This window comes from Gracilinanus agilis, chromosome 4 (genome assembly GCF_016433145.1).
Source record: "Gracilinanus agilis isolate LMUSP501 chromosome 4, AgileGrace, whole genome shotgun sequence".
Classification (NCBI taxonomy): Eukaryota; Metazoa; Chordata; class Mammalia; order Didelphimorphia; family Didelphidae; genus Gracilinanus; species Gracilinanus agilis.
Genome location: NC_058133.1, coordinates 288,494,983 through 288,520,160, shown reverse-complemented (window position 1 = coordinate 288,520,160; position 25,178 = coordinate 288,494,983). Strand labels below are relative to the sequence as shown.

At 40.0% G+C, this 25,178-nt stretch overlaps 1 protein-coding gene across 1 annotated transcript in view; it reads left to right on the top strand.

The window, feature by feature from the left end:
- The window catches only part of MCM3 (minichromosome maintenance complex component 3), a 33,449-nt gene that overhangs the window by 281 nt on the left and 7,990 nt on the right, over window positions 1–25,178 (top strand). The window contains 11 exon segments of the mRNA XM_044673379.1: window positions 4,228–4,340; window positions 6,252–6,460; window positions 6,848–6,978; window positions 8,812–9,050; window positions 9,793–9,901; window positions 15,195–15,348; window positions 17,488–17,619; window positions 18,966–19,174; window positions 20,051–20,225; window positions 21,869–21,995; window positions 22,955–23,105. Coding sequence (XP_044529314.1) covers window positions 4,228–4,340; window positions 6,252–6,460; window positions 6,848–6,978; window positions 8,812–9,050; window positions 9,793–9,901; window positions 15,195–15,348; window positions 17,488–17,619; window positions 18,966–19,174; window positions 20,051–20,225; window positions 21,869–21,995; window positions 22,955–23,105 — 1,749 coding nt within the window.

Below are 25,178 nucleotides of genomic sequence, written 5' to 3'. Positions count from 1 at the left end.
AACATGAACCCAAGTAAGGTGGGGAAGAGTTTGTTGGAAGTTTCCAGATTGTGGAGGTTTCACCAGCTGCATTCTTGCGTTCCCCTAGGATCCTGCCCTAAACCGGGTCACTCTTTAAAAGTTGCTAATCGAATTTGTATGGGTTGGAGCTGAACCCCAGAACTTGTATTAGGGTACTAAAATACTTTATCCATTTTTATTCTCTTGGGGGGTGGGGAGCAAAGGGGGAGCCAACCTTGGAAAAGTTTTGAGTGTCACGATCTTTTTTTATAGCGGAAGTAAGGAACTGGGAGCATGCTCTTTAACCTTTATCTTAGTGTCTGGCATCAAATACTTAATAGATGCCTAATGACTGTTATGCTGAATGGTTGAGTTAAACCTGTGAAAGGGGGTGAAATTTACCCTCAAGTGGCATTTATTAGCCTACACAGCTGTGACTTATCACCTACTGGATGGAAGAAAGGGAGTACAGATCTGAGAGATTTTGGTGTATTTGAGAAGTTCCTAGGGTTTTTTTTTTTTTTTTTTTTTTTTGCAAGGGGGCGGGGTGGAGGGGAAGATGCCTGCCTTTGACTGACCCTCATTTTTTCTACTTAATCCATATAAACAAAAACAGTTTTATCTGTCAGGTGAATTAGTTTGCCACCTGATGATGGCTCCAGCGACCAGCACCGAGCTAATATGTATGCGTTTAATAAATGCTGGTTCATTAAGAATTTTTCCCCAGTGGGTAGTGATTGATTTCTCTATAGGTTGTGTGTAGATATGCACTACCTTTCCAGAAGATTAAGATGGACATTTCTGAAGCTCCCTAAGAGGGTAACTAGGTCCCAACACCTAAAGTTTAGGAGAATTAAAGTAATGAGAATTATTAACCAACATCACTAATGATTGTTGATAATAATTTTAAGTAAAATTTTAGCAAAAACTATACCAGTATGTAAAAAGATTATCATTATGATCAATTTAGATTTATGTTATTGATGCAAGGATGATTCAGAATTAGAAAAGCAATGAACAGTTCATATTAAAATCAAAACCCAACTACAGGATTGTAGATAAAGGAAAAGTGTTTGACAAAGTGAGCATATTTATACTAAAAATCCTATGGATCTAAATCTAGAAAAGCCATTTAAATGATGAAAGTATGACTAAAACCATTTTCAGTGGGATAACGACTATTCATCGATATATAAAAAGTAAAGTGTTTAAAAAATTGTAGAGATTTTCATTATTCCTTCTTAGGTCCAAACAGTTATTAAAAATGATACTACTTAAACTAATTTGCAGACTTAAATGCTGTGTCAAATCAACTACCAAGGGAGTACTTGTCAAAGGTAGGCAAAATAATAATCATTTGTGGGAACAAAAGATCTAGAATCTCCTGGGGGAAAAATGGAAGGAAAAAAAAGAATTAAGGATATTATTTTCAGACTTTAAGCTTTACTATAAGGCAGTTATCATTGAAAACTATTTGATGCTGGTTAGAAAAAATTAGAAGAGTAGGTAATTAGAACAAATTAGATAAAGAAGAACTGGAAACATTTGAACTTAATACAGTGATCTGTTTTTCTGAGAAGATAAACTAATTGGCAAAGAATTCCATATTTGATGACATTTGCTTAGAAAATTGCAAGGCAATTTGGCAGAAATTAAATCTAGATCAACATCTTACATAATAAGAAGATAAAAATGAATGTTCTACCTGGGAATGAAAGGTTATACTATAAAAAATTTGGATGACAGTTCACTGATGTGACTAAGATGAGAGGTGCTTCCTCCCAATCAAACAAGGAAGGAGGTGTGCAGGTTGTCACATAACATAAAATAGATAAAACCTTTTCACAAAGAAGATAAATTGCAACTCCAATAAAAGGGAAAGCAGTGGGTTTAGGGGATAACCTTTCAATCAATTATGCCCATTAAGAGTCCAGAATATGCAAAGAACACAAGTATATATGAGTAGGAGTCATTTATTTTTGGATATGATAAAAAAATATTAGCAAACCGTTCTTAGAGGAATTGCAAGCTATTAATGACCCTGTGAAGCACTTTTTCAAATCAGTAGTAACAAGAAAGATGAAAATGAAAGCAAGTCAAACTTCATCTCACCCAGGAAATTGGCAAAGATGACAGAAGATGCTAATAGTTCAAGTTGCGGGGGCTGTGGAAAGCTTGTTACATTAATACAGTGTTTATAGAACTGTGTGTGGTCAAATTGTTCTGGAAAGTAATTTGGAATTAATCCCAAGAAAGTGACTGAAATGTTCATATCCTAAAGATCATCCTACTGAGTATATATCCTGAGGAGGTCAATGATGGAAAGAAAGGCACATATACCAAAATATTAATAGCTTTGTTTGTGCTAACAAAGAATTTTAAACAAAGAAGATAACCATTGCCTGGAGACTGGTTAAATGTGAATGTAATAAAATATTGTGGCTTTATAAGAAATAGGATATGGGAAGAAGAAATGGGAAACATGGGAAGGTTGATGTTCCAGAGTGAAATAAAGCAGAACCAGGGAAACCTCTATTTACTTAAGCAGTGTACATGGTAAGAATGATAAAACAAAAATCCCTGAATATTATATATATAAACATAATGATTAAAGCTGGCCCTAGAAAAGAGATTTAAAGAAAAAATGGTCTCCCTTCTTCACAGATATGGGGGACGATGTGTGTGGAACATTGCATATGCTGTCATACTTAGTTGTTATCTTGATCAGTTCTGCTAAACTACTTTTTTAATTTTGTTTTTAAAAATATATATTTTTATTATTTGTCAAATATTCCCAATGGTATCTAAAAACATGTTTAGCATTCATAAAAAAAATTTTGAGTTTGAATTCTCTCTTTCCCTTTCTCCCCTCCCGACTCTTTGAATAATGCAAGGGATATATTGATTATTCATTTTCCATATTAGCCAAGTTGCAAAAGAAAACACAAAAACCCCCCAAGGAAAATAAAGAAAAAGATTGTTTCATTTTGCATTCAGAGTTCATTAGTCCTCTCTGGAGGTAGGTAACATTTTACATCTTTCACCTTTGGAATTGTCTTGGGTCTTTCATTGCCAATCAGAGAAGACAAGTCTTTTTTGTTGTTAAAACCCTTACCTTCTGTGATAGAATCTTTACTAAGTATTAGTTCTAAAGCAGAAGAGCTGTAAGGGCTAGGCAATGGGGGTCAAGTAACTTGCCCAGGGTCACACAGCTAGGAAATGTCTGAGACCAGATTTGAACCCAGGACCTCCCGTCTCTAGGCCTGGCTCTCTGGCTCTCAATTCACTGAGCCACCCAGCTGCACCCAAGACAAGTCTTTCACAATTGATCATTGTCACAATATTGCCATCCTTTTTATTGTTATAAGGGATGGGTCTCAGATTGGAAAGGCAGAAGAGTGATTTTTTTTTAATTAAAAATTTTTTTCTTTATCAAATTTTTTATTTTAATTACAAATTTCCACATAAGTTTTCCAAAGTCATTTGATCCATATTGTCTCCCTCTCTTATTCCCTCCCCCTTCTGGGAGCTGACAAGCAATTCAATCTGGGTTATACATATATTATCTCTCATGTATTGCCACACAAAACATATTTTTCAAGAGTGATCTTAAAAGTATGTCATGAGGACATTTTTTTTTTCTTGGAGAGCTTGTTAACCCATATTATTAAAACCAAACAATACATCAAACTGAATCTGACAATGTCATTATTTCTTTAAAAAATCAATTAATTAATTAAGAATATTTTTCCATGGTTACATGATTCATGTTCTTTCCCTCCTCCCTCCTGTAGCCAATGAGCAATTCCACTGGGATTTACATGTGTCATGGATCAAGACCTATTTCCATATTATTAATATTTGCAGTAGTGATCGTTTAGTCTACATCCCCAATCATATCCCCATCAACCCATGTAAAATCTGACAGTGTTATGTTGTATTTTCTACCTTTATTCACCCATTTCTCTAAGAAAGGGAGAGAGGAGTTGTTTTCTGTTCTAAATTAAGAAGTGCTTTATTATTTTTTGTTTTGTTTTTAAATGATTTTTAAAATTTTGAATATTTTCTCTTAGTTACATATTTCATGTTCTTTCCCTCTCCCCCAATCCTCCCTACCCCCCCCCCCCCCCCCCTTAGCTGATGCACAATTCCACTGGGTTTTAAAGAAGTGCTTTAAAACATAATCCTTTTGGCTAGGCTGATGAATGGGTTCTGGCTATTTTACAGGAAGACCAGGGAATTTATCAGAGCAAAGTTCGAGAGCTGATTAGCGATAACCAACATCGGCTGATTGTCAACGTGAATGATCTCCGTCGGAAGAATGAGAAAAGAGCCATCAAGTGAGCTTCAGGGTCGCTGAGTGGGGGGCGAAGGGTATAAATGGAAACCTCTCTATTCGCTGTTCTAAGTCCTGAGAGCAGAGGCATTATCTCCCACCTAATGGGGAGCCGGATGGATAGATCAGTGGAGACAGGACACCTGGTGCTGACTCTGGAGTCAGAGGACCGGGGTTCAATTACCACCTCTAGTAACTGACCACCTGTGGGATTTTGGGTAACTCACAGTCTCCCTCCACCTCAGTGTTTTCATTGTTATAATGAAGGAGTTGGAGCTTTAGATTTATGTTCTTCCATCTCTGAAGTCCCTTCCTCAGATCTAGGATCCCACGAACCTGTGACTTTATAATATGCTTAGACTTTGCATTTTTCCATTGCCTGATCCCTTGCTTTCAAGAAGAGAATTTTGGTTTTCTAGAGTCACCGAGTCATTCATTTACCAGTCAGTCAGCAGGTCTCTTTCTGTGGGAGCTGTGAGGTGGGACAATAGATAGAACCCTGGGTTTGGAATCAGGAAGATGCATCTTCCCAAATTCAAATTTGTCCTCAGACGCCTATCAGCTGTGTGGAACCCTGGGCAAGTCATTTACATCCTGTTTGCCTCAGTTTCTTCATCTGTAAAATGAGCTGGAGAAGGAAATAACAAAATGCTCTTGTATTTTTGCTGAGAAAACCAAAAATGGGGTCATGTGTGATAAATAGTTCACATTTCTATCCTTCTCCCCTCCCCTTTTTTTCGTTTCTCACCTTCTGTTCTTTTTAGAATGCATTAATGGCTTCTGGCTATTTTGTAGGAAGACCAGGGAATTGATCAAGGGACATAGGGGACACCTAGGTAAGTCAGTGGGTAGAGTGCCAGGTTTGGAGTTGGGAAGACCTGGGTTCAGATCCGGACTCAGACACTTCCTAGCTCTGTGATCCTGGGCAAGTAAGTCATTTAACCCTGCTTGCTTAGCTCCGTGTCCCTCTGTTTTAGAGTTGTTATTAAGACAGAAAGAAAGGGTTAAATAATTAAATAAAATCTGTTGGATTGAAATGGTTTGAAGTCATTCTGGTTTTCAGGAGACAATATTAAAAAGCTTTTGCCAATAAGCCCCTGGCAAGTGTGGGGAACCTAGAGAACCTTTGAGCACTAAAGTTTAGAGGAAACTTCTATTCATGCTCAGTTTTTCTTGATCTGACTCTACTATTCTAGTTGGTGGGATGAATGGGATTGGAGGAAGTCCTTGAGAGACAGCAGAGTGGATAGATGGATAGAGAATATTATAATATTGCCTTTGGAGTCAGGGAGGCTTGGGTTCAAATTTCACCTCAGCTATTTAATTATCTTTGTGGCCTTAGGTGAGTGATTTGACTTCTTTGGACCTCTGCAAGTCACTTATAAAATAGAGAGTTTAGACTGGGTGACCTCTAAATTAAATATAAATAAAATAAAATATAATTTATAATATAATATATAATTTGTAACTAAATTAAATATAAAGATAATTTAAATTATTTAATTATTATATAAATATATAGATATTTCATATCTATATCTATCCATCTATAAATATAAATTATACTGTGCTATGTGACCTTTTAGTTATAAAGTCATGATCTTGTTCTGATCTTTTGGGTTCTTTTTGAATCAGCATTTTTTTTTAAACTCTTACCTTCCCTCTTAGAATCAGTACTGTGTATTGGCTCCAAGGCAGAAGAGCAGTAAGGGCTAGGCAATGGGAGTTAAGTGACTTTCCCAGGGTCACCCAGCTAGGAAGCGTCTAAGGCCAGATTTGATCCCAGGACCTCCTGTTTCTAGGCCTGGCTCTTAATACACGGAGCCACCTAACTACCCCCAGAGTCAGTATTTTTTTAGGGAGATTGCTCCTCTTTTTCTCAGTTAAATTTTTTTTCTTCTTGTTCCATTCGCAGGCTCCTTAATAATGCCTTTGAGGAACTCCTGGCCTTCCAGCGTGCCCTAAAGGACTTTGTAGCCTCCATTGATGCCACCTATGCGAAGCAGTATGAGGAATTCTACATTGGTCTGGAGGGCAGCTTTGGTTCCAAGCATGTTTCTCCTCGCACCCTCACCTCTTGCTTCCTCAGTTGCATCGTCTGTGTGGAGGGCATCGTCACCAAATGTGAGGGGGCCAGATGGCATTGTCAGAATAGAGGGGACTAGCTGGGCACTCTTGGAATAAATTGAAGGCTTATACCCTGGGGAAAGCTTAGCCAGGCAGCTTGAGGATGCAAAATTTTGAAGACTTAGAACAGGATGATGAAAATGATTAGGAGAAACTCCAGGTTGAATAATAGGGTAAGAAGCCTTATTTTTAAAACAGAGGGAGAGCCACTTTCTTTGGTCTGCTTTCTCTTATCTCCTTGGGAGCTCGATCTTGGGGTAGAGGAGGAAGGGAGGAAGTCATGAGGCTGGGTTGGGAAGAGGAAGCCACCCTAGGCATAAGGGAGTTGAATTTCCCATCCATTTCATCTAGTGTAACGGTCTTACATGGCTTCTCTACTTCCAGGTTCCCTGATTCGACCCAAGGTTGTCCGTAGTGTCCACTACTGTCCTGCCACCAAGAAGACCCTGGAGAGGAACTACACAGATCTCACCACCCTGGTGGCCTTTCCTTCCAGCTCTGTCTACCCCACCAAGGTGAGGGGACTGAGAGGATAGTCCCTCCTGGAGAGGGCAGGTCAGAGCTGTCTGTCCCTTCTCATCAGATGCGCTTGGGGGTATCAGAGAGGCAGTGTATCATGTAGAGAAAGCTAGGCTTGGAGGTTCAAGCCTCTCTTTCTGAACACATACTGGCTGGGGGACCCTGGGCAAGGCAGTTGCCTCTTGGTGTCCTCAGGCAACCCTTGAAGAGGAGGAATTGTAAGGTGAAGAGCAGGGGTGATGTGTTTTAGTCAACACTTTTCTCCTTAAGAGCTTCTTTTCCTCATGGAATCACAGGGCTGAGGAAAAAAAGAGAGAGGAAGGAAGAGGAAGAGAGAAAGAAAAAAGAAAGAGAAAAGAGAGAATAGAAAAAGAAAGAGAAAGATTTGGGTTTTGATTTCTAGAAATTGACTAGAGGGCAGAAAGGGGCGTACCCAGAGGAAAATGGACTGCTGGACACACTTTGAGCCTGGAACATGGAGTTTTTATACAGAACTTATCAACCAGGGAATTTTTTCCTTCTTCCTGGTTTACTGAATACCAAGTTACCAGTTTCCATTGTTTCTGATTTTCCTTGTCTTATTAATCTTTGTCTCTATTTTTAAATGAGTGCCAAATGATTTTGATGGCTGCTGCTTTATAATATAGTTGAGGTCTGGAAGTGCTTTTCCCGCTTAATTTTCTTAATTTCTTTTCCCTCTTAATAATTTCTACTTTTTTTCTCCATTATTTTCCTAGATCTTTTATACCTCCACATAAATTGTTGGATTATTTTATCAATTTCTACACAGGAGCCTTCCCTTTGATAGTTTGCTAAAAACATTACATGGAGTGAAGGAATAGGCATATTAAGCCCCTTTTATGTGCTAGGCACAATATTAAGCACTTCACAAATATTATCTCTTTTGATCCTCATAACAGCTTCAGAAGTAGATGCTATTATCATCCCCATTTTATAGATGGGAATTTTGTAGATTTTTATAGAGGAAACTGAGGCAACCAAAAGCTAAATGACTCAGGCACAGATAGTGTCTGAGGCTCAATTTGAATTTAGGTCTTCCTGTCTTTAGGTCTAGGACTTTACCCGCTCCATGACCTAGCTGCCTGTACATTTATTTTGGTAGTGTTGTTGTTTTTATGATAATATTATATCACAAGTGGGCATTGAATGTTCCTCCATCTACTTAATTTATTATTTCTTGAAGGAGCACTTTGTAAAATTGAATCTGTACAGGATTTAATGTTCTTTGTAGCTTGACTCCAACATATTTTATTCATTTTATAGATATTTTGGATGCATTTTCCCTTTCTATTATCACCTCTTGAAAATGCTATTGCTTTTTGTGGGTTTGTTTTGTAGCCAGTAACTTTTTCAAAGCTTTTTAATTGTCTCAATTAGTAGCATCGGTTTTCTGCTTTGGTCAGACTTCTTGTGCTTCCTTATATTAATTGTACAATTAAAAACACATGGGTTGGGCAGCTGGGTAGCTCAGTGGATTGAGAGTCAGGCCTAGAGACAGGAGGTCCTAGGTTCAAATCTGGCCTCAGACACTTCCCAGCTGTGTGACCCTAGGCAAGTCACTTGACCCCCATTGCCCACCCTTACCACTCTTCCACCTACCTATGAGACAATACACCGAAGTTAAGGGTTTAAAAAAAAAAAACAAAAAAAAAAAACACATGGGTTAAGATGAAAAAAAAAAATGGTAGAATTTTTTCCATCCCCCTAGGGGGAGACAGTTAGATTTTGATGTTCTGATAATTTCCCAACTTAATTCTAGCTATCTGGGAATGTGGCTAAGTAAATATGTCTTTGCCTTTATTTTCTAGGATGAAGAGAATAATCCTTTAGAGACAGAGTATGGTCTCTCAGTGTATAAAGACCACCAGACCATCACCATCCAGGAAATGCCTGAGAAGGCCCCAGCTGGCCAGCTGCCCCGTTCTGTGGATGTCATCCTGGATGATGACCTTGTAGACAAAGTGAAGCCTGGTGACCGGATCCAGGTAGTGGGGACTTACCGTTGTCTTCCAGGAAAGAAAGGAGGATACACCTCGGGCACATTCAGGTAAATCAATCATGGAGACTGGGAACATTGGGGCGAGTGGCAGTCTGCTTTTTGTGCTCCTTTTCCCAAACCTTGTGATAATATCTCCCCGGTAGGAGACTGACTCTTCTTGTCAGCTCTTGGTCCCATCTGTTTTGTAGGGAGCCTCTCTTGAGCTCAAAGGACAGAAAGAAACCACCAGACAGAGAGGAAACCAAACTCAGAGCCATTGATTAATGCACATTCATCCTCCGGGTTGTGTGACTAGTCACTGAGCAAAGTCTTTTCAGTCAATCCATCAGTTAATCGTAAACATTTATTAAGTGGCTACTATGTGCTGGGGGAGTACAAAAAGAGGCAAAAGACAATCCTTGCCCTTACTAGCTGTGTGACCCTGGGGAAGTCACTTAATTGGTTTTTGCCTCAGTTTCCTTATCTGTCAAATGAGCTGGAGAAGGAAATGGCAAATCACTCCAGTATCATTGCCAAGAAAATCCCAAAATGGGTCACGGAGAGTCAGACATGTCTGAAATAAGTGGACACGCTCTGTATTGAGGCAGGATTTGGACCTTGGTCTTACTGGCTCCAAGTCCAGCATCATGTACTTCATGCTACCTGAAATTGGTATGGTCTCTGGCAGTTTGCTACCTGGAGGCATGAAGCTGCCATCTTCTCCCCAGGAGTACTGCTGATGGAACAGAGGATGCTGCTGAATGCTCAGCACTGACAAATAGCATCCCTCCAACCATCCATCCTCTTCTAGGACTATCCTGATTGCCTGCAATGTGAAGCTGATGAGCAAGGAGGTTCAGCCTATGTTTTCTGCTGAAGATGTAGCCAAGATTAAGAAGTTCAGCAAGACTCGCTCCAAGGTATGAGAGAGCTTTGGGATAGACTTAAGTGTTTTTGGAAGGCAGAGGAAGTTTTTGGGAAGACTTGGGGTGGGAGTTCTCTGGGAGTTGGAGGAGCTGCCTCCATTTTTCTCTCTGGTTCTAATGTTTTCCTCTAAGGAATAGACTTTCTCTTCCTTTTATGGAAATAGTTGCCATCTGCTTAATTTGGGGGAAGCCAGTGGAATATAGGCTAGGTAGGTGTTGGAATAAAGTTTAAGACATGCCACAAAAGTCTAGAAAAGGCACATAAGAGCTTTCTTTGTGTATAATTTTTTTGAGGTACAAGTGAAAAAAGTTCTTACCTAATTGCAGCCTTATCGTTTTTTTTTTGAAAAGACAGACTTAAAAATTTTAATTGAATACATTTTTCATTGAATACAAATAAGCAGTATAGAATTGAGAATGGAAAGTATTTACATTTTGGTAGAAAATATTGAAGCAGTTAGGTGGCTCAATGGAAAGGGCACAGGGTCTAGAAAACCCGAGTTGAAATCTGGCCCCAGACACTAGCTGTGGGACCCTGGACAAGTCACTTAAACCTTGTTTGTCTTTGCTTCCTCATCTGTCAAATGAACTGGAGAAGGAAATGGCAAACCTTTCCAATATTTTTACCAAGAAAACCCCAAAAGGAGTCATGAAGAGTTGAATATGATTGGACACAACAGAAAATACTTAACTTTTGTAAAATTTCCTTCTCTTTTCCCTTTCCTTTTCCTTTTCCTTTTCCCTTTTCTTTTCCCTTTCCCTTTCCCTTTCTGCCTCCCTTCCTACCTGGTGTCTGGAATTTGTGCCCTTGGGCAAAATCTCTTAACCTTTATAAATCTCAGTTTCTTCTTTAGACAAAGGGAAGTGATAAATCCCCCTTCCTCTAGAGGTTGTTTTGTGGTCCAAATGTGATGGTTTATATATCTTTGGGCTCCTAAAGAGCTATGTAAATGCTAGCTATTATGTCATTTACTAGATTGAGCTGTACTTTCTTGGCCATTCCTTGCCACTGAGAGTTGCCTGGGGGCACTGAGTAGGTATTTGAATTGCCCTGGGTCATTCAGCTAATAGGTGTGCTGGGGACTTTCTCTAAGTCCATTTATCTGATCTTTGTCCCTTTTTTCTTTTTTCCTTCCATTTCAAAGACCTTGGGTTTTTTTTCTCCTCCTATAGTCAGAATCCCTACCCTTAGCTTACTATAAGACTTCATTTTAATTCGGGTGTCCATGATTAGTAATTGGAAAAAAAAAAAACAACCAAAGGCAGAAAAATGTATAAAATAAAAAATTTTAGTGACTGGCTAAATCAGCAACATTTTCCTAAGCCCTGTGAAATTTTGAAGCAGTTTGCCCAGTCTTACTCATTCTTTCTCTGAGAAGTGTTCCTGTGAGACATTGTTTTGTGCCAACTGTTAACTCTTGCATCTGGCTTTGTCCAGAGTTCTTGCTTATGACAAGCCTCTAGGCAGGAGCAGAGCTTCTTTGGTTATTGATAATGGCTACAAGAGTAGCAATGCTGGCCGCTCTGATAAGCCTAAGAAAAGTCATAAAGTGCCCCCAGGTATGTTCCGATAGGAAACACTTCTTAAATGGGTTCCTATGATGTGTGATTTCAACTTAACACAAAGGGTCTTGGGACTCACTGATTATGTAAAACAACCCCTGAACTCTGTACTCCTTCCTTTATATTATTACCTTGTCCTAAAGGCAGCTTGGTGGTAGCCCATTGGATTGACAGGCTTGGAGTCAGGAAGACTCATTTTCCTGATTTCAAATCTGGCCTCAGTAGCTGTAACCCTAGGTAAGTCACTTCACCCTGTTGGTCTCAGTTTCCTCATTTGTAAAATGAGCTGGAGAAGGAATGGCAAACCATTCCAGTATCTTTGCCAGGATGACCAACCAATAACAAATGAGTCCATATTCCTTTGTGTATTTTACTATTTTTGTGACATAGTAGTATCCATTGCATCACTGATTGACTAAAATCACTTAGTTATTCTTCAGTCATTGGACTAATAGATTTTTTTTCCCCCCTGGAGTGAAGTGGGTTTGAATATTTTTGTAAAGATTAAATGTATTTTTAAAAATTTGATGAAGTCCTTGGGACCTAGTTCCAGCAGCTTGGCATTTTGGGATCCAAATATATGATAAATTTAGCAATTTTCATTGCATGATGCTAAATTGCTCTCCAAAAAGCTTTTCTCAATTTATACTCCTACTGACAATGTGAAAGTGCCTATTTCCCTGAAGGGCTGCCAACATTAACATTTTATAATTCAGCTGCTTTTGCCAGTTTGTGCTTGGTAGAATGTGGTATCCAAGCTATTTTAATTAATTTTCTGATCCCAAGAGAATTTGAATAACTTTTCTCATGGGCTACTAGCAATTTTGCTTTTCTCTTTGAATTATTGAATTATTGTATAGTTACATTATTATATCATTGAATTATTCATGCTTTTTGACCATTTTGCTAGATTTTAGATTTAGAGCTAGATGGGATCTTAAAGGTCAAGTTCAGTCCTCTCATTTTACAGATGAGGAAACTGAGACTTTAGAAAGATGAAGTCACAGAGTAAATATCTGAGGCATTCTAATGAGGAATGGCTCTTAAAAGATTTGAATGCCAGAATGATTATTGTAAAAATTCTTCTCCCTCCATTTCTATTTTTTTTTTAAGCTGTTAATGTCTTAGTAACAATTCTGAGACAGAAGGGCAAGGGGTAGGCAAATGGGGTTAAATGAGTTGCCCAGAGTCACACAGCAAGGAAGTATCTGAGGCTAGATTTGAACCTAGGTCTGCCCATATCTAGGCCTGGCGCTCTATCCACTGTGCCCCATATGCTTCTTTTTATTTTGGAAACATCACTTGTTTGTTGCACAGAATTTTTTTTTTTTGGTATATTCAGCTCCATCAATTTCGTTTCAGGCAGCTAATTAATCAATAAAAACTCATCAGTCACTTAATATGTACCAGGCACTAATTATTCTGTGCACTATGGATAAAAGTCCAAAGGATGAACTATTCCTTCCTAACTAGGAGCTTTTCTGATGAAGAAAATATTTTTCCCTCACCACATTTGGGAGAGATGTGCTACTTCTTTTTCTTCCAAATTTGTAGATCATGAATCAAATTGGTTTTATCATAATAGAAGTTCTGTTGAGTGTCTTTAATCTCATTTTTTTGCTATTCTTTTTTCAGGTTTTATCAAAAATTTTAGTAGAATAATGATTCCTTTCTCTAATGTTTTCAGTCCTGAGTTTAACAATCACCATTTACACTAGTTTACATTTCTGAATTCTCTGTTCAGTTAAAGTTATTTTTTTATTTTATTTTATAGTTTTTATAGTATATTTTGAAATCTAGGTCTTCTTTGATTGGGGAACAAAAAAGTCCTTTTTTAAAAAATTGTTTAAAGTGTAGGCATTTAATGAAATAGAAAAGTAGCCATGTGACATTTGCCCGATAAATCTGGATCACACTGCCACAAATCAAACATAAGGACCACGCATGGCCAGACATGACACTGTGGAAGGGCAGCTCTCTGCTTTCGATGCTGCAGAATCGCTGCTCCTCTGATGTTGCCTTTGTACCATCACCCATGCTCATATTGTCACCACTGCTTCTTCCTCCTCAGAAGAGTAGACACTGCCACATCATGCTCCCTTAGTTCAAAGCCAGAGACATTTTAATAATGATCCTTTTTTTCCTTTTGAAAGAATCTTTGTCTTTATCTGGCTTTTCATATTTTAAAGGAAATAATATAGTTGTTCTAAATTATATATTTTTTCCCATATTAATTTTGTTACGTTCTTAAAACCCTTATGTTCTTTCTTAGAATTAATGCTAAATATTGGTTCCAGGGCAGAAGAGCAAGTAAGGGCTAGGCAATAGCGGTTAAGTGACTTGTTCAGTCACACAGCTAGGAAGTATCTGAGGCTAGATTTGAACTCCTCTTTCCAGACCTGGCACTCTATCCACTGAGCTACCCAGCTGCCCCTGCCTCATTGAATCTTACAAAGAAGCCCATTGATATTTTAAAAAGTACTGATGCATTGCTATTTAAAAATTGCCTGTTTAATCATTTAATTTTGCTAAACTATTGGTTGTCCTTTCATTTTTGAGGCAGGAAAGATGAGTTTTACCTTCTGTTTAGGCTGCGTCCATCTGTGAAAGGCAGCTTAATGCCATTGTGTCGGGAAGTGACACACTTTGCTTTCTTTGTCAGCTGGAGTGAATAGCTAAGAGAGGTTATGGATTTCTTTTAGCAATCTTTCCCGGAGATCTTTAGTAGGATTAGCAGGGTGTTTGCCTGAAGATAGGGAGAAAGATCAAATTAGTTAAGCTCTCAATGTCCCTATCATTTCTAGACTTCTTCTGAGACTATTAAAAGTTACTCTAACATTATTTCCTTGAATTTTATGTGAGTATTTTGGAAATGGGTTGGCGCATGGAGAGAAGACCTCATCTTTTGGTCTTTTGCCATATGAATTCTGGTCTGTGCACTTAATTTTAGGGCAGAAGACTGAGGTCAGGAACCGTTTCTAAATCTTATTTTTCTTTAAGCATCTAGCTCAACAATGCCAAGGAACCAAAAGGTATCTGATAAAATCTATCACCAATCTCAAGCATTTATTTATTAGATGCCTCCTGTGAGCTTGAGATTGATAGTTGGACTAGAGTCTAGTCCAGTGATTCCCAAAGTGGGCACCACCGCCCCCTGGTGGGTGCTGCAGCGATCCAGGGAGGCAGTGATGGCCACAGGTGCATTTATCTTTCCTATTAATTGCTATTAAAATTTAAAAAAAATTAATTTCCAGGGGGCTAAGTAATATTTTTTCTGGAAAGGGGGTGGTAGGCCAAAAAAGTTTGGGAACCACTGGGCTAGTCCAACTAGAGTCTAGATTCTGCCATATGAATTCTAGTCATTTTCAGTCATGTCCTGCTCTTTGTGACTCCATTTAGGGTTTTCTTAGCTTTCCATTTCCTTCTCCAGCTCATTGGAAAAAATGAGGAAACCGAGGCCAACAATGTTAAGTTGGGTCACATAGCTAGTAAGTCTGTGGCCAGATTTTAATTCAGGAATATTACTCTTCTTAACTCCCGCCTCAGCACTCCATCCCTCTGCCGCCATCTTGCTATTCCTTACTGAGTGCTAGGGGCCAGTGTTACAAAGATAAAAATGGCCAAGTCCCTGTGAACAAAGAGCTTACGTTCTCTTAGTAATTTTGTATTTTTTGTTTATTTCCCCCCTTCACCCCCCCCCCCCCCCAATGTGTGTCTCCCCTAGGATATATTTGATCAGTTATCTAGGTCATTGGCTCCCAGTATCCATGGACATGACTACATCAAGAAAGCCATCCTGTGCATGCTCCTTGGAGGAGTGGAGAAGGTCCTAGAGAATGGAAGTCGCATCCGTGGAGACATCAACGTTCTCCTGATAGGTAAGGGATTGTTTTACGTTTTTTGGGCATAATATGCTGGGTTTCCAGAATGGGGAGCTCTTGTAGTTCTTGGATTCATGATGGATGATGCTTTCCCTCAACTCCCAAGTGATTGATGCTTTATTACTCTTTCCTCTCTTAGCCACAGTTTACTCTTAGTTTTCTGAGAGTTTATTCTTTCTTATTATATATTGTTTATTATCTATTATTTACGACTTTATTAGGTGGGATACTCTGGAAGGGACCTTAGAAATCTAGTCTTTTTGTTATTTTACAGGTAAGGAAACAAGGCCCTAGAGGGGTGAAGTGACAGGTTCAAAGTCACACAGGTAGTAATAATAAGGATACCAGCATTTATATCATGCTTTAAGATTTGCCAACCTCTTTATAAATATTTTCTCATTTGATCCTCCCAACCATCTGGAAAAGGGACTTGTTTTTATTTTTATTTTATTTTTTATAATAAAAATAAAAATTTTTATAATAAAAATAAAGTTTTTATTTTTATTTTTTAATTAAAAATATTTATTATTTATCATTTTACAGATGGAGAAATTGAGGCAGTCAGAAATAAAATAACCTGCCCAGGATCCTACAGCTAATAAATGTTTTTAGACCAGATTTGAGCTGGATTAGGGAGTCAGGAAGACCCTGTTTCAAATCCCACCTCTGATAGGAAGCTGTAGGTAGGGAAGTTAGCATCTCCTAGCTAGTTAATGCAGAGGGTTGGGAAACACAAATGAGAGTACATAATAGCATTAAATTAAAGAGGGTAGGGATGGGGGAAAGGAGTGGTGAGAGACTTGGCTCTAGGGTAAGAACCGAGCCTGGCTGAGCAGAGACCCGGCCTTAGTCAGCTCTCTGCCCTTTCCTTGGGTGTCTCTGCCATTCCCCAGACTGGACTTTGATAAATAGACTCGTCCTGGGCTTGCAGGCCAGAAGAGGCAGCAAGGTGGCCGCAGGACGAGCTTGGCCAGCCTGGCTCCCTTCTTGAGGCAAGATTCTGTGATTCAGTGGAAGTAAGCAGCCATGAGGCAGAGTGTGAGGCATGGCGTGTTCGTGATGGGGAGAGCTGTGATCCAGCCCGTTGAGGCCAGCCTCATTTTGTGGATGGGATTTATGGGAATGAGGTTTATGGTGGCCACGTCTGCCTTCTACCTGCTGCTAGGATGATCACAGGGAGAATCCCTGAGATTAGGTCTGGTTGGCCCTGAGAGGTCCTACGAGCATCTAATGAGAGGATGTTAGTGACTGTGGGAGAGTCATTGGTGTTTAGGGGACTGACAATTCTAAGGCACAGATGGAAAAAAGGGGATATTGTTGGGTCCTAAGGTTATTTTGTTTTAAAAATAGATTTTTATGGCTAGCTTTTGTTTTTATGTCCCCTAGATTTCCTCCTCTGCCCTCAAGTGACAGGGCAGCTACATTGACTGAGTAGATAGTGTGGTGGGCCTGGGGTCAGGAAGACCTGAGCGGAGATACTTCCTATATCAGTGACCCTGTGCAAGTCGCTTAACTCTGGTTGCCTCAGTTTCCTCATCTGTAAAATGTGCTGGAGAAGGAAATGTCAAAACTACTCTAGTGTCTTTGCCAAGAAATCTCAAAAGGTGTTAAGGAAGAGACAAACATGACTGAACTATAAGCAATAAAACCTAGAGCTCTCCTTTATAACAGTTTTTTTTTTAAAGAAGAGGAGAAAGCCATAAAGAAAAAACAAATTTACACATTAGAAAAATCTTCCTTTATAGGCAATGTTCAACAATTGTGATCTCCACTTTTGCAAAAGAGCAAGATAAAATGTCTTCTTATAACTCTCCTGGGGGGAGGGTCTATTTTGTTCTGTATAATTTTGTAACATTCTTTTTTTTTTTTTTTTAACCTTTACTTTCCACCTTAGAATTAAAACAAGTATCAGCTCCAAGGCAGAAGAGTGATAAGGGCTAGGCAATGGGCGTTAAGTGACTTGCCCAGGGACACAGCCAGGAAGTGTCCAAGGCCAGATTTGAACCCTGGACCTCCTGTCTCTAGCTCTGGCTCTCAATCCACCGAGCTACTTAGCTGCCCCTTCCCCCCCCCCCCCCCAATAAGATTGTATTTTAGGTCCCCTGGGACTCACTGCTCATCCTGTTCTTATTTCAGGAGACCCATCAGTTGCCAAATCTCAGCTCCTCCGTTACGTGCTCTGCACGGCTCCCCGGGCGATCCCCACCACTGGCCGAGGTTCCTCTGGGGTGGGTCTGACCGCTGCCGTCACCACTGACCAAGAGACAGGTGAGGCCTGGCCGCAGAAAACGAGGGGTTGGGAGGCTCAGGAGGGTGGGGGGGAGGGGGTTTAATCTTACTTAAGTAGAACGTTTATGTGAGAAGAGGACTAGGAGAGAAGGCTGGAGAGGCAGATTTGGATTCAGTCATGGTAGACCATGTCTTGTGATTGATCCATTGCCACTGATGAATTAGTTTTACCTTCAGAATGGGATATTTGTTGGATGAGGACTATTTTTTTTTAACATCCTAACATTAAAATTTAATTTTTTTTAATAACAAATTTCTAAATGAGTTTTTTGAAGTTATATAATCCAAATTGTCTCCCTCCCTTCTTCCCTTCCCATTCCCAAAACTGGACCAGAACTATTCTTGGAAAAAGATTTTGAATAGCTTTTGAAGGAAGCTTGTCAGGCAAGGGATATGCTAAGAAAATGGAAGGAGGAGAAAATATTGGTGGAACAGACTCGTAGACTAGGAAAGCAAGACAAACGAGAGAGAAAGATTGGTTTGGGATTTGTGACTTCATGAATATTTTCTACCCTCGCCGATGGTCACCTGCTTTGCAACCCATAGTCTTAGAGAATTGCTTGGGGAATTAAGAAGTTAAATGGGATATCAGACGACATTTATAGGAAGATTTTGCTCTCAAATGGTTTCTCCTTTTCAATTTTGAATATTTTTTTGGTCATGTAAAATCCTTTTCTTTTTGTGGGATCAGATTGTATTTTTTTCCCCAATAACTTTTCATTTATTAGACAATTTTTTCCTTTTCTATTAAGATAGTTAACTGATGAGAAAAAGATAATTTTTACCCCCAATTCTTTCTCTCCGTCCCTCCCATTTTTACCTGATTTTAAAATTAGGTTATTGAATTTAAATTGAATTGAATTTAAAATTAGGTTATTGACAATGATGATGGAGGAGTGAAAATCTCAGGATGTCAACCATGTGGAACCAGAGTCCTTTCCAAGTAGGATAAGGAAAATAATGTTAAAATATCAAGGAAGCGGGGCAGCTGGGTAGCTCAGTGGAGTGAGAGTCAGGCCTAGAGACAGGAGGTCCTAGGTTCAAACCCGGCCTCGGACACTTCCCAGCTGTGTGACCCTGGGCAAGTCACTTGACCCCCATTGCCCACCCTTACCAATCTTCCACCTATGAGACAATACACTGAAGTTAAGGGTTTAAAAAAAAAAATCTAAAAAATAAAATATCAAGGAAGGGCTTAGACTGTTGTTGGAGAAGGACTTGGTGGTCTTACAGCATTTCTTCCCTTGTTCCCTGGTGTTTCCTCTCCTCTATGACTCACCTAAAGCTGGGGGCCTGCTTTTCTCTCCTTCTTTCCCTCTGTCCAGGGGAACGCCGCCTGGAAGCGGGGGCCATGGTGCTGGCTGACCGAGGGGTCGTCTGCATTGACGAGTTTGACAAGATGTCCGACATTGACCGTACAGCCATCCACGAGGTGATGGAGCAGGGCAGGGTCACGATCTCCAAGGCCGGCATCCACGCCCGTCTCAATGCCCGATGCAGCGTGCTGGCGGCCGCCAACCCCGTCTATGGCAGGGTGAGTGGGAAGGTCTTGGGTCCGCTTGGGTTAGAGAAGGGGAAAAAAGGAAGCGAGTGAGCATTGAGTAAGGACCTCCCCTGTGCCAGGCTCTGTATTACCTGCCCTACAAATGCCGCCCCATCTGGGTTTCAAAGTGACTCTGGGAACTAGGGCCTGTGGTTATCCTCCTTTTATGGTTGGGGAAACTGAGGCAGGCACAGGCTGCGTGACTTGCTGTGGATTCCTGCCTCATTCATTTACTATCCATTTGATAGTGGGCAAGTCACTTAATTGCAACCTGCCTCTGTTTCCTTATCTGTAAAATGGGGATAATAATAGCACCTACCTCTCAGGGTTGTTGTGATGGATCAAATGAGATAATTGTTGTAAAATCTTTTTCAAACCTTAGAGTGCTATATAAAAGCTAGCTATTATTGGTGCTGTTTTCTAGGCCAAAAATAGGGTAGGATGGGTTTGGAACCCTGAACTCAAAGAAACATTATCTGATTTCTAAGATTTGCCATTTTTTATTGATTGATTTTATTTTTTAAACCCTTACCTTCCACCTTAGAATCAGCACTATGTATTCACAACTGGGAAGTGTCTGAGGCCAGATTTGAACCGAGGACCTCCTGTCTCTAGGCCCGACTCTCAATCCACTGAGCTACCCAGCTGCCCCCTAAAATATTTTTTAACCTTTTTTTTTCCCCATGATTCCATGATTCGTGTTGTCTCCCTTCCCTTTTCCTTCTCCCTTCCCAGAGTTGACAAGCAATTCTACTGAGTAGAATTTTATTTAGATGCCCTTCTAGGACCTCTTCTGACTCCTAAGTCTCCCGAGATCCTATGGGTCTCCCCATGGCACCTTCATTTCCCATTTTCCTTCTTTCCTAGTACGATCAGTACAAGACCCCCATGGAGAACATCGGCCTGCAGGATTCTTTACTGTCGCGATTTGACTTGCTTTTCATCATGCTGGATCAGATGGATCCTGAGCAGGACCGAGAGATCTCAGATCACGTCCTGAGGATGCATCGATACCGGGCAGCTGGGGAGCAGGATGGGGACGGTGAGTGAGGCTGCGCCCCTCTCCTGTCTCCCTCGGAACATTAGGGAGCAGAGGAGACCAGGAGCCCCTGGGGAGCCCCTGGGGGCTTGAACCGACAGGGCAGGCGGCCACCTTCCCAGGCCCGCCGCCCTGAATGGGGAAGGTGCTGCGGAGGCCTCGGGGTCTGTGGCGTGGGTGCCTGCTGAGCACGCCCCTTTCTGGCTAGCCCTCCTTTTGTGGCACCCAAAGTACCTTTTCCCAATCCAGAACATCTTCAGGTTCTGTGGCTACTGCCAAAGTGATCCATGACAAAGAGTTCCTTTTTTTTACTTTATTCATTCATTCATTCATTCACTTATTTATTTTATTTTGGATATTTTCCCATAGTTACATGTTTCATGTTCTTTCTCCCCCAATCCCCCTAACCCCCCTTAGGCAATGCACAATTCCATTGGTTTTTACATGTATCATTGATCAAGACCTAATTCCATATTATTGATAGTCGCACTAGAGTTATCGTTTAGTGTCTACATCCCCAATAATATCCCCATCAGCCCATGTGTTCAAGCAGTTGTTTTTCTTCTGTGTTTCTCCTCCCACAGTTCTTCCTCTGAATGTGGCTAGTTTTCTTTCTCATAAGTTCCTCAGCCTTGCTCTGGATCCTTGCATTGCTGCTAGTAGAGAAGTCCCTTATGTTTGATCATGACAGAGTTCCTAAGCCTTCTCAAGTTGGCTTTTGCAGTGCTGTTGTTACTGTATAAATCATTTTCCTGGTTCCCCTCACTTTATTCCATCAGTTCATGCTCATCTTCCATGGTTTCTCTGGAGATGTCCTTTTCATCCTTTTTTATGGCCCAATAATATCATATTCCAATACCATTTTATTATCACCATTATTACATCTGAGTATTATTATCACCATTATTATATTCAAATGCCATTTATCACCATTATTGTATTTGAATATCACTTATCATTACTATATTCAAATACCATTTATCACAATTGTTATTATTAAAATATCACTTATCACCATTATTATATTAGAATTCACCTATCACCATTATTATATTTGAATACCACTTATCACCATTATTATATTTAAATACCTCTTATCACCATCATTATATTCAAATGCCACTTATCAATACCATTTATTATCACCATTTTATTCAAATGCCATAATTTATTCAGCCATTCTCCAATAGATGGGAACCCCTTTCGTTTCCAGTTCTTTACCATAAGAAGAAATGCTGCTTTAAGTAATTTTGTACACATAGGTAGCTAGGTGACTCAGTGAATAGAGTACCAGACCTAAAAACCAGGAAGACTCATCTTCCTGAGTTCAAATCTGGCTTTAGACATTTATTGTGTGACCTTGGGCAAGTCACTTTACCCTGTTTGCCTGAGTTTCCTTATCTTTATCATTAGCAAGAGAAGGAAATAACAAACTACCTCCGTATCATTGCTAAGAAAATTCCAAACGGGGTAGAAGAATTGGACATAACTAAATGACAAGAGCTGAATGAATATATGGATAGTTTTCCTTCTTTCATTGATCTTTTTATCTTGGATTGGGATTACTGGGTCACAGGGCATGCATAGTTGAGTGTCTTTTTGGACATAGTTTCAAATTGTTACGCTTATTTTCTTGGTTTTTCCAGCCATGCCCTTGGGCAGTGCCGTGGATATCCTTGCAACAGATGATCCCAACTTTGTCCTGGAGGACCAGCAGGAGACACCAATTTATGAGAAGCACGACAACCTCCTGCATGGGACCAAGAAGAGAAAGTGAGCATAATTATTAATTTTTGTTCCCTAGATTAATAATAATAGGGGGTTGCCTAGGTGGTTCAGTGGATAAAGAGTCAGGCCTAGAGCCTAGAGATCCCAGGTTCAGATCTGGCTTGAAGATCTGATCAATACTTAGTATTGATTCTAAGATGCATAATAAGGGTTTAAATTTTTAAAAAAAGATGAATAATAATAATAGCAACAACAGCTAGCATTTATATAGTGCCACCTATGCACTTTACAAATTTTATCTCATTTGACTCTCACAACAACCCTGGGAAGTAGATGCTATTATCGCCTTCATTTTCAGAAGGAGGAAACTGAGGCAGACAGCGGTCAAGTGGTTTGTTCATGGTCACACTGCTACTAAGTGTCTGAGACTAGATTTATACCCGGGAGTCCTCGATTCGGCCCACATCTCTAGTCCTTCTGCCACTTCGATGCCTCAGTGCAGTCGTAGCCCCTGTGACTAGGGTACCAAAAATGGCGCTGCTGAAGAGCATCATGTTCACGAAGCTGAGGCCACAGAAAATTTGATTTGCCTTTTTTTAAAAAAGTCTACAGATTGTATACTTTTCCTTTTCACCAACTGCTCAGAAGTCCTGTCTGATCCAACAAAGGAATTGGGGAAAAGTGAATGGCTCAAGATAAGATCATTCCTGTTATTAAAACCATAAGAATAAATGGCCTCCAGTTGTTTGGCAGTCTGGAGAAGCCTCTGGGCCCATTCCTCAAAGAATACCTTTAAATGCATAAAATAAAATACATAGAACAGGAAAGGAAACCTAAGGTTCTAAAAATGAAGTTGCAAATATTTTTCTCCCTCCAAGTTCCCCAACCCCTCTAAAAATCTATTCGTGGCCTTCCTGGAAGGTCGTGGGATGGCAAGTTAAGTCTCCCCGGCCTCCGAGGATCAGGGCGAGGGTGGTCTCACGGGTGTTTTTGTGGGTGCTCAGGGAGAAGACGGTGAGCGCGGCATTCATGAAGAAGTACATTCACGTGGCCAAAATCATCAAGCCTGTCCTGACTCCGGAGGCAGCCAGCCACATTGCTGATGAGTATTCACGCCTGCGCAGCCAAGACAGCATGAGCTCTGACGTGGCCAGGGTGAGTAAGCCCACCCGCGTGGTGGGGGTGTCTGTGGCGTGGAGACGGCTGGGCCCTGGAGGCTCCGAAAGGCACGAGTGGGTGAGGGATGGACCTACAACTGAAACGCTTTTATTCCCCTCGCTTTTTTCTTCTCAGAGGTTTACGATCTCATGTTCTAGGATAGAGTCTATATTTCTCTTTTTTTTTTTTTTAGAACAGTGGCATCCTGAGCCAAACCTTTGATCTGTTCAGCTCAGTTTTTCATATCTGATTGATAACCAAGGGACATGTTGTGGTAGGTTTTGGGTAATCCCCAAACATACTTTGTTTCTTGTGGGAACCTATCCTGTTTTAGCCAGGAATTTTTGAGCTCAAAAAAACCTTAGATGTTAGATATCTAGCTAGCCCAACATCTTTCTTTTGTGACATAAAATCATACTTAGACTTAAATTAAATTAAACTAAATAATTAAACATTTTAAATTAGAATAAACATTTCCAAAAATTTATTTTGATATTCATTTTTAGAAAATGTTATTCTCCCTCCTTCTCATTCCTCCTCCATCCTATTGAGAAGGCAAACAATATATTAGCCATATTGCCCAAAAAAGGAGGGCAAGGAAAATAAAGTAAAAATATATGCTTTAATTTATACTTGGAGTTCGTCATTTTTCTCTTTGGAGGTGGATAGAGTAAGTCCTTTGGAATTGTCTTGATCAGAGTAGCTAAGTTGATCATTGTTATAATATTGCTGCAATTATACCATGTTCTCCTGTGTCTTCTGGCTCACTTCACTTTGCTTTAGTTTATATAAGTCATCCAGGTTTTTCTGAACCCCCTGCCTCCCCCTTTCTTTCTCTCTTTTTTTTTTGAATTGAAAAGTTTTATTTAATTAATTGATTTATAATATTTTTCCATGGTTATATGATTCATGTTCTTTCCCTCCTCCCCTTACCTTTTGTCTTGGAATCAATACTATGTATTGCTTCCAAGGCAGAAGATTGGTAAGGGTGGGCAATGGGGGTTAAGTAACTTGCCCAGGGTCACACAGCTGGGCAGTGTCTGAGGTCAAATTTGAACCCAGGACCTCCCATCTCTAGGTCTGACTCTCAATCCACTGAGCCACCTAGCTGCTCCCTACTTTTCTTTTTTTGTTTCAGTTTGTTAATGTCCTTCTTTAAAAAATACACCTTGACTTGAACATCATGCACCAAATATAGTCTCACTGGGGCATGGCCTGGTGGGATTGTCACCTTCTTCATTTTGGACTCTTTCTCTTTTCCAGCCATCACACACTCTTTACTCTTTGCTATATTAAAGTATAATAAGGTAGAACGTAAACGACTAGAAAGCCAAAATAAGTTTGTCTTCCCCTTTGCACAGCACAGTAATGATTGCTGTGTATTTGACCCAGAAGGCCCTGTAAGATTCTGAAAACACAGGAAGATTAAATGTTTGTGCAATTATTTTGAGTTGTATTCTAGTTCTTTGTTAATTGAACGTGCACTTTTTGGTATATAAGGAAATTCTTGACCAACTAGAATATTGAGTTTAACCAAAACTCCTCATATTCTGGGTGAGATAGCATAATGTAGGTAGAAGAGAAGGGCATCCCAAACATAGCTAGAAATGGGGGTTTGAGGCCTGAATCTGTTACAGTCTGACTTTGGGCAAGGTATACCTCTGTGTCTTGGTTTCCTCCTCTGTGAAAAAAGGAGTTTGAGTTAAGTGATCTGTTTGGGTCCATACAAACTAGAAAATTCCTGAATTCATCACTCTTGAAAAACTTTGCCCTAAAATTATTCCTTGTATGCCCTTTATTTCCTATATTCCAACACACCTTGAACTAAACTTTGTTTATTGTGTCCTCTCAGTTTTATGGGCAGCAATGAGGATCTTTTTGGTCTTCATTAATTTTTTTTCCCTTAGATTTCATCTAGAAACCACTCTTGTTTCTTTTTTTTTCTCTTTGGGGTACAAGCCCAACAATGGTATGGCTGGATCAAAGGGCAGGCATTCTTTTATAGCCCTTTGAGCATAGATCCAAATTGCCAGCCAGAATGGCTGGATCAGTTCACAGCTCCACCAGCAA